This window comes from Manacus candei, unplaced genomic scaffold (genome assembly GCF_025592945.1).
Source record: "Manacus candei isolate 608988 ecotype Guabito, Panama unplaced genomic scaffold, ASM2559294v1 h1tg000014l, whole genome shotgun sequence".
Classification (NCBI taxonomy): Eukaryota; Metazoa; Chordata; class Aves; order Passeriformes; family Pipridae; genus Manacus; species Manacus candei.
The window spans coordinates 71,358,866-71,371,120 of record NW_026138062.1 but is presented as its reverse complement, the minus strand read 5'-3'; the positions used below and the strand labels follow the sequence as shown (position 1 = coordinate 71,371,120).

General features: G+C 38.6%; 1 protein-coding gene across 11 annotated transcripts in view; it reads right to left on the bottom strand.

The window, feature by feature from the left end:
* The window catches only part of ROBO2 (roundabout guidance receptor 2), a 941,272-nt gene extending 929,251 nt beyond the window's left edge, over positions 1–12,021 (bottom strand). For all 11 annotated transcript variants that reach the window (XR_007903157.1, XM_051779569.1, XM_051779573.1 and 8 more), the window contains exon 1: positions 11,723–12,021. Coding sequence is in view for 10 of the 11 variants with exons in the window: in XM_051779569.1 (XP_051635529.1) it covers positions 11,723–11,846 (124 nt within the window). In the remaining variant the exon portion in view is untranslated. The remainder of the gene's footprint in view (positions 1–11,722) is intronic.
* Between the last annotated feature and the right edge of the window lie 234 nt (positions 12,022–12,255).

Sequence of the window (12,255 nt, the reverse complement as noted above, 5' to 3'; positions counted from 1 at the left end):
CCAGTGGGTGGCCCGAGCAATTCTGCTTTCACAAGGGGTTTCATGGTCAACTTGGAGTTGCAGTGCAAACCACTCAGCAGACAGAGGGAGCACACACAGCCCTGGTTCAAAAGGAACATAATATGTCATGACTTAATAGTGTTTGATTTCTCCCTAGTGGTTTTTAAAGCTAGAGAGTTGACCTCCTTCCTCCCTTGGTGCTTGACTGTTGACATCTCAATGTTCCTTCTTGATTAACCAAACCTCATTCTCCACTTTATTCCTTAAACTAGGTTTTTAAAGGAGTGGTCTTACTGCTTAGGGGGAAAAAAAAAAGAAAAAAGAAGAAGGAATTGGACAAGGCAGCTACATAGAACATTTAGTGAGATAGGGGGCTAAAATCCCACACCAGGCTTGGCAGCTGTGATAATGATGTATAATTTAATTGAAGCTATACTGTGATCCTCAAAAGGACTTCAGACCTTTTCCCATGTTTATATATTATTCAGGTTAATGGCAACACTGAAATAGAAAAAGCTTCTTATCTCTTAAAACTTTTATTGCAGCGAGTTCAAAATGCACAGAGCTGAGTGCAGGTCTGTGTGCTTTAATACAAAGTGAAAGGAGGTTGTTTTCAGCCCGTTTTAGCGTGGTTGTCTGGGCAAAAAGACAGATGGGACTAGATGCCTTAGAAACCAGGGGTGCAGTGGCATGCATGAGAAATTTAAGGGTTTTAGTTGTTACAGAACTTCACATATCTTAGCTGTGTCTGGCCGTTATTTGTTTTCACTTTTTTTTTTTCCTCAATAGAAGCTCACAGAAAAAGTATAAAGCCCATTAGACAAGATAAAAATCTATAGCAATCAATACAGATGGCACCTCCTTTGCATTTTGTGCAAGTTAAATGACAGATCTTGCTGCACGTTTAACGCTGTTGTAAAAGCCTCTGCCTGTAGGGTTCTTGAAAACTAACAGGATAATTTACAGAAGGATGACAAGTGACTTATTTGCAGTTGTGTGGTCTGGTGCAAATTCATCCTGCAGACCAAGCAGCAAAAAGGATCAAACTTCAAGTTGGTGTTCAGTCTATGCAGAATTTACATGTGCAGAGGAATAGAGAAATAATCCAGTAATCTTCACAGGAAAGTTTTTGCTTCCAGACATTGCTTATACCATAATGCAAAACTGGAACTCGACATAAAATGATACCCGTGCACAGGCCCATATAAAAAAAAAAAATAAATTAAATAATGTAACCCCAAAACACAACATCAGTGGAAGAGGGTGGTCACAGAGAGCCAGTAAAGAACTCTTTGAATTATTTTTCTATTAGAACACACAGCAAAATTTCACCCTGTGGTGACTACCTATAGCTTTTCTGGTGATCGATGACTCACACAGCTCATCTCGTGATCTTTCCCAATATGCAAAGACAACATAAGTGCCATTAAACATATCAGTCACTGCTGTATTCCTGCTGAAGAGATTGTGAACAGATCCATTCAGAGCTAGCAACTGCCCTTGCCATGAATCAAAAATGTGTACTGCTAAACTGATTTAGGGCCTCAAACTACATTATCTGCGAAACGAAATTACCGTGTTCGTTGTTTGGAAAGGGAATTGAAAAGACCAATATAGATCAAGTAAATTTGCATGCATAAGACATTATATTATCCTGTGTTCTCAACACATCTCACTTTCACTACATGAGGTGCACTTTTTGAGAGCACATGCAAGCTTTTGTAACACAGCTTTTGTTTAAACTCGGCTTTAAGCAACTTTATGAAGTAGCTATAAATGCCAGAGAATACATAAAAGACAATGCATCCTCTGTAATTTGAATGGTACAAAACCTCTTACCAATAATTGTGTTCCTGTCAGATTAAAGAGCAATAATTTACCATCAAAGGACACCAGAAAGAAAATTAGTCAAGATGCTGAGCCGTATTTTCCCAAGAATATAAATTAAACAAAACATATTGTCACAAAGAGGTATCTAACACATTCCTCGTGATCTGCAACATTGCCTCTAACTCTCTCTATAGGAATAATTCAAGGTAACATTTCTTATTAGTAATGTTTTTCTATTTAAATACAGTGAAAAAGCTATTAAAACTGATTGAAACAAATTAATAACCCTCTTATAAATAACCTCTGTAGATAACCATGTGCAAATGATCTTTTAAAAATTAGAAGATAATTGACAAGCAGAAGAAACTGTGCACTGAAAGGAGATGAGAGACAACATAACCAACATGCAGATATAAAAATGGTGCCCAGGAGCTGTAAAGCAGAACAAGCTCTTAAGACAGCTCAAGGAGTGAAATTCCATTCATCTTGGATTTTGAAATATATCTTATGTTAGGCTGTTATAGAAAGAGTAAAGTCAGACCATGTTAAGCAGAGAATTTCTCCATCTCATAATAACAAAAAACAATACATGAACAAATTAATTAGGAGGAAAAAAAAGTAGAAAGAGTATGTGTTCCTCCTAAAACAGAGAGGTTGAAATTAAGTTCTATGTAATTATTATCCAAGAGGCTTTTTTCTCAGAATGCCAAACACTGTGTCTTTGCCCTGATACACAGCAGAGCATCTCTGTCTTCACACACTGTGCAGAGAGTCCATCAACAACCTTAGAGAAGTTATCTTCATAACTCTACTGCAACTCCATTCTTCAACTCCCACAACCCTCACCTTTAAAATATAATTTTCCTTCAAAGCACACAATTCAACAGCATGAAGGAATTAACTGAGACTGACTTCTTTATTTCTCCTGTTTCCCTTCTGCCTATCTTCAATATTCAAAAGCAGAAGTTTACAACTTTTTTAAAAAATGAAATAGAATTTCAGCAAATCACAGTCATTCTTCATTTTTTCTCACAATGACTAACAACAGCTAGAACATTACTCAGATTTCAAGACTGTCATTTTTTTTAAAGCAGAAGCCAAAAAGTCTAGCAGGGGGGAAAAAAAATAAAAATTGAAAATGTAAAATCTGCCTCTTGTTCAGATTCTTAATGAACTTTTTACCCTTCACCATGCTCTGTAACCTTAAATTAAGAATGCATTTGTTCTTTTTGTTATTAGACATGTATTACGGATCTAAGTTTTATGTCTTCGAAATGACTTTACACATAAATTGAAAATTGTTGAATTAAGTGGTTCTTGACACCAAGCAGACAGTAAGCCATTAATACATGTTCTCTCCTAGTGTACAAACCCATACCAAGTCCATGGCTATTTGAAGAGATATAACTGTAAATAGCTCTGTGAGACCTGCTGCAATACAATGTGGAGCAAATAAGGATTGTAGACGAATTCTTGAGCCTTATCACTATCACCAGCAGCATGAAACCACCTTAACTAGTGGGAAATACTCTACAGCAATAGGAACTGCATCAGTGTCACAACTTTTCCTCTGTATTCACCACCCACAGGACTTTTCCATGCTCTCATCTTCAGATCAGTCTTTCCCCAGCTGCCTTGATCTGTTATTAGACAAGCATTACCCAGTAAGAACTGCTGTGATCGATTATCAAATAGCAAACAATTTCTCCAACTTTCAGAATAATTTTGTGGTTTTTTTTTTTTCATTTCCTTAAATTTTTATATATCAAATATTACACACACTTCAATTTTTCCTCTCAATTTGGTTCTAAGCAGTGGGCAAACCATTTGCTCCTTTACTTATATTTACAAAGCTAAGGATCCCTGTTTTCTGTTTTTCCACTGTCAGTACAATGGACCTAAAAACAAGGTTAAATTGCCAGACCAAAGACATTAATCTCAGGCAGTGTGACTAAGACTGTGACTTTTCTCTTTATAAACATTCCAAAATTACTAAATACATGTTTAATGAACGCACAAAGTCCAACTGGTGGGAAGTTAATGGTTAACTAAAACAATGTCCAGTGTTAATGTGAGTATTTATTCAGCATCCTCCATGGGAAAGACAGTGAAGAATAAGAGTTTGCTGCTCCTTTGCACCACCACAGACACATCCATGCTCGGAGCCACAGCAAGAATTTCACTGGTGAAGTCTCATCACAAATTATGTGAGCACAGAAACCACAGATGAAAAGGAACAGGGAGGCTGTGAAGGGTGTTGGTATTCAGAGGACATGAGAGCCCAGAGAAAAGAGGAGCTATATGCTTAGTCATATCAAAACTTTCATTTTTGTGAGGGCTGAGAATCCTTATCTGTGGCAGCTTCTACTGAGTGACCAGCATCTCTGGAAACAAAACAGGATTTTATCTCTCTCTGTTTGTTTGTTTGTTTTTCCCATTAATTCAAACTTCCTTATGCAAGGAAACACAGCAATGAAAAAAACACTAGTTTTAAGGGAAAACCTTAGAAAAGAGAAAAACTTTTTGATGTTTCTGAATTACTGCACTTCTCTGTGCAATACACAGATGCAACCATGAATTTGTTTCATTATTCAGCTAGTGTAAGAGGGTGAAGTTTCAAACCCAATAGGATGAAATCAGTGTTAGGATGAGAGCTAACAGGACACAATTTAGCCAAGAATAAGAGTTTAGGATTCAGATATTAAAGACTGAAAAAGTAATTTCTATTGGAGTGCTGTCATTACTGAACAGCAGATCTAAAACATCAAAAGCTTTCCATTGTTGGCAATTCAAGTGTCATTTAACAAAATTAAATAATCTGTAAAAACACCATATGCCCCTGCCCCCCCAGTTTTGAATGTATTAAGCAAAGAAGTTTCCATGAGGTTATTTAGTAATGGCTCTTGAAAGAAGTAGCATACTCTCAGTACTCTTTAGATCATGCTTTGAAGTCAAAAATCAATAGTGTTGAACTGACGAACAACATTGTCCTTCAAAACTGGTAGAAAGGGAAAGCCAAAATAGCTTTTTCTCAGACACTCTGGTGTGTGTTTAAGCCTGTTCATCATTTTGAAAGAGCACATCTGATCTGTGCTCTTTCAACACCTCAAGGCAATTTACACGTGTTCATTTTATTTGTAGACAAAAGTAAAGAGAGTTTGCTTATGCTTGCTAGTTTTCTAATGTCAATGATGCTTTATGGTGGTCCCAAAATCTGTTTTACACCAAAAAAATAATAATATGCAAATAACCAAAGGAGAGGAATGTGTATGCACGGGGGATGAAGCATTATTTAAATATTCCTTCTGTTTTATAACTATTTGATCAACATGGTTTTTAATATGATAGCAAACATTTCAAGCACAGCTCCAAGCACAGGATGTGGACATAGGATTCAAAGGAAGGCACTACCTTATTAAATCTCCCTTTTTTTTTTTTTTCTCTTCTGGATAATCTGGAGCTGAAGGGTGAAGTTATGTAGCAACTTGAACTAGCCTAAATCGAGCCATGATCACAATCTCTTCTCTTTCCTCTTTTGTGTATTAAGTTCCCCCATGACCTGAGAGTGTACAAACGAAGGGATCACATCAGCCAGACGGATGTTATCCTCTCTTTCATACGGCTAATTGCTAACTGGATCAGCTCCCTGGGCAAGGGGGCCAGTAGATGTGGAGAAGGTGGAGGGAGATCCTGTGGACAGGACTGTTGGAAGTCGAAGGAGTCTGAAAACCTGGCTCAGACCGACTTCATCTGCTGAAGGATGGCAGCTCCTTCTCAATGAAACATCTTTTCAACGTATTTTTCACTACAGTTTAGTTTTGTGCAAACATTGGTCTGTTCTCAAGTAGATGTTACATCTTCCCCACATTTCCTCTCTTGTGACTGGAATAGCCCTATCACTTTTCCTCCCTTCCAGCTGAGAAGAAAACTCTCACAAGTTTGGTTTTTCATTGCTCCCATCTCCATCATCTCTGCCGGTGTGAGATGGAATACAGGTCACCAGACTTCTATAAAGTATTTCAAATATCTTCAAAGAGATGAAAAATAGACAAGCACATATTCCAGCACAAGAATATGCACAGGAATCTTCACATATCACCAGAGTCCTTTAGAATTCAGATCTGACTCTGAAAAAGGTGGTGTAAAAGAAGGTGCAAAAATTTGTTTGTTATCATGGGACAGGGGCTAAATCTAGACCTTAAAGAAAGTAGAAATCACACTGCATCGAAATAAATACACTTTCTCCTTTTAAGTATGTTCAAAGCAAAACTATTAGAACATCTTGGGTACATCAAATCACATACTCTGTGTAGTCACACACTTTATGTACTTGCAGTCAAACTAAAACTGCAGATCCACAGTTACAGTACTCAGTTTCTAAAATTAGATTTTTAGATCCTTAGCTGTGCATAAAGCACCTCCTCAAATATATTGAGCTTCCTCTGAAGTTAAAAAAAATGTGAATTCTTTTACCACTTGAAATCAGGTTGCCCTTACAAAACATAGGGAAATAATTTTAGGACCCCGAGTCTGAAACTTTTGGTCAGCATTTCATAAGCTTTTCCAGTGTGCAAGTGTGTAGCAACATATTTAATGTCCTATGATTTAAGAAATACTGTCAGTCATACAACTGTAGACTGACATTATCATACATAGAAATGATAATATATTAAAAATAATTAATGTACTTTATCCTTGAGATTACATAAAATAAATTACTTAAGTTAGATAAATGGCAAACAGTATAAAGTGTTGCCCTAAAAATCTCATAAAGTGCACAGTGAATCATACCAGGACAACTGACTGTGCTTTCCAAGTGCTGCAACTCAACCACCACATCAAAAGCTCCATTTTACCGTGTCCAGCCAGACCCCTCATGCCTCACAACAACTCACACTGAAACCCAGGCTACCTGGGTCCACAAAAATGCCTCCTTCCTACTTTTCCTTCTTCAAAGGTCCCAGCCTCCATCCCTTTATCCTCACAACCCTGCAGATGTGAGAGAAATGAGAACAAGTACCTCCCGATGAAAAAAAAAAATAAAAGCTCTGTAAGCTCCCCCATGGGGGAAGTGAACAGTATTGCTGAGAGGCTGCCAAGAAGACATCGAAATGTCTCTAACAATTCACGGTGCTTGTGATGTGTGGGACTTTGTGACTGTGCAGAGGCACTCCATTAAAAAATGCACAAAGTCTCAAGGCCCTGTTTTCACCAAACTCTGTGTGTGTGCACCACAGAGTTGTTCTACATGCAAAGATTCATGTACTTGAGATATCTGGATGTCCAGAGCTATTATGCAACCAGCAGCAGCCTGGTAACAGCCCTCCAACTCTAATACTCTAGCCATTATTCTAATAATCTAATACTTTACCTCCAAATTTGGAAGATCTGAGGGCTATCTACTTTCTGTATGGAAGGAGCTTTATAGAAATTCTCTCTTCTTGGCTAACCTTTACTTATGCTTTTAAAAACATTTAAACTAATGTTGATGGATTACATTCATTTTAAATAATACATGTGTTGTTCAATCTATAGGGAGACAATCTCACACAGAGCTTTGTATCACCCTTACCAGTAATGCCTAGCCAGTGACACTTAAGATTTCTCACACTGGTACCTTTTGCCATAAAAATGATTAAACTGCCATAGAGCTGAAATTGGAACTGAAATATAAGGCTGGATCACTTGCATAATAAACTTTGATTTAGTCATTAAAGAGATTATTGCTTCGCTTCTGTGTAGACCATAAGGACAGTCACCACCCTCATCTAGTTCTTTGGGTTGATGCCCTGTGGTTACATTTTATTTTTATTTCTCCAATTTTATCACAAGTAAATCAAATCACACTATAAGTTCTGAAAATGGAAATCCTTTTGGAGAAGTATGAGGTAGAAATGAGCAAACAAACCTCTGGGGAGAAAGCATACCTAACCTGCACTTCCCAGCTCCAGCTCAGGACCCTTCCCTCTGAAGTCTTTTCATCTCAAATTCCTCTCCCCAGTCCTCAAGGTCTTTTCTGCCCTTGGGGGGTGTTGCCATCATTGCTGTCAGATTGTATTCTTATGCCATGGCACCCTGGGATGTGCAGTCTCCCTGTGCTCCTCTATTGGGGTTCACATCATACCCAAGGACCATCCCAAAGTGTCTCAGTCATTCCAGTTGGAAGATGGACCAGGTCCTGTTATATGGAGACCACCATGTAAAGAGTGAGGTTCTTCAAAGGTGTCCAACAGTCTGAGTGGGCACAGTTATGCCCCAGATGGAACATGGGAGTTGTTTCCAAGGTGAGTAAAGGGTTTATGTCCTCCAAGAGGGGTTGTCCTCACTCTTTCTCTGAATCCTTTCTGTCGCACAGCCTTCCACAAAGTTATAAAACGCACTGACATCTACCAGCAGACAAGCATCACGTGTGATTTTGTTCTCCCCATGCATTCTGCTGTTTGCCAGGTGAGATAGCACCCACCACACACAGCACAGGACGGGTGCTGCCCTTGCCAGCCCCTCGACCAGGCTGTGGTCCCTGCAGTGAGTGTGGACACAACCACTTTCTCCCACTCATTTTGGCTTGTGCTGCTTATCCAGCATGACACAAAATGAACACACCCAGGAGACATCTGCTGTTGCCAGGAGATCTGTGAATTCCCATCACTGCCCCAGTTTTCCTTAGTCAGGACTTACTACTACTTTGTTGCTGGTATGGGTGAAGTGTTGGGAGGGTTCCAAGCACGACACAAATGGATGGCTTGTTCCCAATCTACAGATGCTTCCAGGTGCCACTGGACAGACACAAAGCACATCCACGTGCATACAGCTTGATGAACTCAAAACTCACTTTTGCCCCCCTCACTATGATATATGACAGAGTTAAAACACTGTGGAAACAAATTCAGAAGGGGATAGGCATTAGCAGTGCTTGAAATCTACTTTCTGATTTAAGGTAAACTCAAAACAGTACTTAATCTCCTTTTTCTATTTTTTTTGTTTCCATATTATAAATCCTTCTTATAAACTTGAACCACAGTACGTTATTTTGGCTCAAAGGGAAAAAGAAAATGCAGTTGATTTGTACTTTCAGGTTCTGATTTCAGACTCCAGTTTATCTTGATCATTAGTTTATAAATCCTGGTTTAAAGCACTTGTAGAGACTGTATTCCAGTGAATTATTCTGAAAGGTTTTCTGAAGTGCAGACTTAAAAACACCTAGAGAAGAAAATAGTATCTTTACTTTTCTCCAGGCCCACATATAGGACTCATTTTACTCCCTGACACCAGACATTGAAACTAAATCAGGAGGTGGTTTCTACCCATAATTCCATTTTCATGTAGTTGTATGTGGATAGATTCTTTTTTTTCTGTTTGAGTGAATTCCAAGGAGAAAAACACAGGTGGATAGAGGTGAGTTTGTCATAAATGGAGAACTACACAGCAAGACCACAGAAAATATCTTCTCAGGGCTTGTAACTTCAGCAGTGATGTTTTTCATTAATTATACCAGAAAAATTTCCAGATTCATTAGCCTGCACTTGTACTGATCATGATCAGGGTCAACCCAGCCACAGAAGAGCAACACTTTCCAAAGACGCCTATACTTTGCAGCACTGTTGGAACAAAATGTGGTACATAAAAACTTTAGAGGATGGTCTAAATCAGCTATTACTGTCCACTACGGACACTGACTTCAGCACAGGTAGTATTATGAGTCATACAGTGCATTTCCAGCTGCATTTATCCATCTTCACCCTTCCCCTCTGAACAATACAGCTGGAAGTTGGTATGCAGGTCTCTGGCTCTCCTGAATCTCTTAAAAATGAAAATAATTAAAAAAAAAATAAAGTCTGTTTCCATTTTGGGATGGGCTTTGCAGTGAGCTGCAGTGGAGAAGTTTGCATGCTGAAATCTCACCAAGAGACAACAGGAATTCCGTGTGCACACCAATAAAAAACTCACATCACTGAAACATAAGCAAAAGCTGATCCTTAATGGTTAATGGAAAGGGGAGGTGCATACATTACGTTTTGGAGGTCAGAAACACTCAGACATTATAACACCTGTCTTCTGACACATCCTGAACTTGAAACTTTCACCAGTAACCAGGCATCATCTTCAAGTCACACAGCTCTCACTGTAATATCTACCTAGGAAGCAAACTACTGCACAGCAGCTCTGTCTAATTTTTTGCTGATTCAGAGCTTCGAGTAAACAAGACAAATTGCTTCTTAGCCTCCTTGAAACAGGTATCTCCCTTACAGTTTGTTTCAGCTGCAAGAAACACTTCCAAGAAAAGCAAAAACCTGTATTAAGATATTTTTTTCTGCAGTCAGAGTCATGGATTATTTTCTACCTATGCTAAAAATTCCTAAGTGCAGTTCTTTACCTCTGTCAGGGAGTAGGTAAGAGACCAAAGCAATACAGCCCTCATTTACCAGATTTAATTGAAAATGGGAGAAAGGGGAAAAAAAGTTAACAGCATTTTTTAAATCCCAGGAACCTGACAGTGACATATATTCCTAACCCACATACCTCTGAGAGGAGGTCACGCTGCCCAGAGTAAATAACAGACTGTAATTTGCAACGAGGATACCCAGCAGCAGCACTGTGAGACACATGTGATAATGTGATTTACAGGATCAGGAAATAATTTTCAGATATACTGTGCTGCATCAACAGTCCAGGTTAAACATGTGCTGCAACTTTTTCCCTTGAAGGTACAGTAGCTGGAAGATTAAATGCAACAAAAGGAAATACGGGGGGGGTGGGGGGTGGGAGGGAGGAGTCTCCTGCTGAGATGTTGTGATAAATTATTAAAACTTCTTTTTAATGTTGATGCTACTCTTTAACCTCAGATCACAATACTGACAGCAGAGAGAAACTGGAAGTGCTATTAAAGCTGTGATAAACACACCATGCTGTGGCAACACTTGTAAGGGGAAAAAAGAAAAAAAAAAGGGAAAAAAAATCCTGGGGGTGCCTCCAATCAGCAACATCAACAAACAACCAGGGAGAAAATATCAAGCTATCTACAGTCCACAGTCCTTCAGTCCCAATATTCATGAGATACCATTTATGCTCACTGGGCTATATTTGATTATGAGACCTCAATAACCCATGTTTTCCATAAACAAATGTCATGCAAGGAAGCAAAACAAAGTGAACTTTATGAAAAGTCACATTTAGTGAACTGTTCACAGCACACACAGGGTAAATCTTCTCAGCAGTTTTTAACAGAAGAGGAAAATGGATTGCTGCCTTCAAAAATCATAAGTGTTTTCTCAACACAGCATTTTTTTTTTATAAAGTTAATGCAATTTATCTTTATTAACACATCAACACTGACATAGCCAGTCAGCCAATTAGTGCTGCTGGCAGTGCATTTCACAACATTCATGTACTCTAAAAAAAAAATGTCTGTCTAGTCATTTTTGCCACATACACTAACAATTCTGGACTCAAGACAGGCTGCTTGCTTTCTCTCTCTTTCTCCAACATTTAACCCCCTATGATTGGGGTAACAGCCCTTCCAATAAAGCCACAAGCGTCCCAGAGGCTCCGTAATGAAAAGAACAATCTGAATTCTCACAATCTGAAAAAACACCGATTTCTAAATATCATACATTTATTTGTACAAAGGCCTTAAACATTATCCTGCTAATGATGCAAGGCAAAGAAAAATTCCTGCAAGGAATATGTGCCTTACAGAGTCAGTCAAGCAAACTAACAAGAAAACAAATTAAACTCCATGCTCTCTTTTTAGCATCCTATAGCAAGCCCACACAGCAACCTCAAATCTGAGTCACTCCAAACAGCACAGGTATTCTCCTTAGCTTACCTTTAATACAGCTTTTTTAGAATCTTAGCCAGACATCCATCACAAAAACTTTTCCTTTCCACTTACCCCCCTTCCAGTGTTTGCCTTTGGTCCTGCTAAGCTTGCTCAGGGTTGGTCCAGAGAAGAGCAACATCAAAATGAAAAGAAGTTCAAGCATAGTGATTTTCCCCCTTTTCACTGATGATAACATTTCCACAAGTTATTTTAAAAAAATATATAAAAAAAAAATTAAAAAAAAAAATCTTACATCTTCTCTCCCACTTTCTGTTTGCTCAAGAAGGAGTGATTAATCACTGAAAAATTAGAGCAAGGAGTAGGTTTGCTCTCCTCAGACGTTGAAGTAATATCTCAGTGATGTAGCCCTGAGGAAAGCCACATTTCTCACTGATCCGGTTTTTCCCACACAACATGCAGCCGGCACCGCTGCTACTACAGTAGCTATAAAATTATTTCTGCTCCTCACTTTGGTTTCTGTGGGAATATATTCCTCAGCTTGCAGCGTGAGCTTGATTGAAAATGATAAAAACAGTAATGCTTGTGTCCAGCAGAAAAGAGGAAAGATGTCAGGATTGTGAAAAAAGATGAGAAGCAGTTGTACT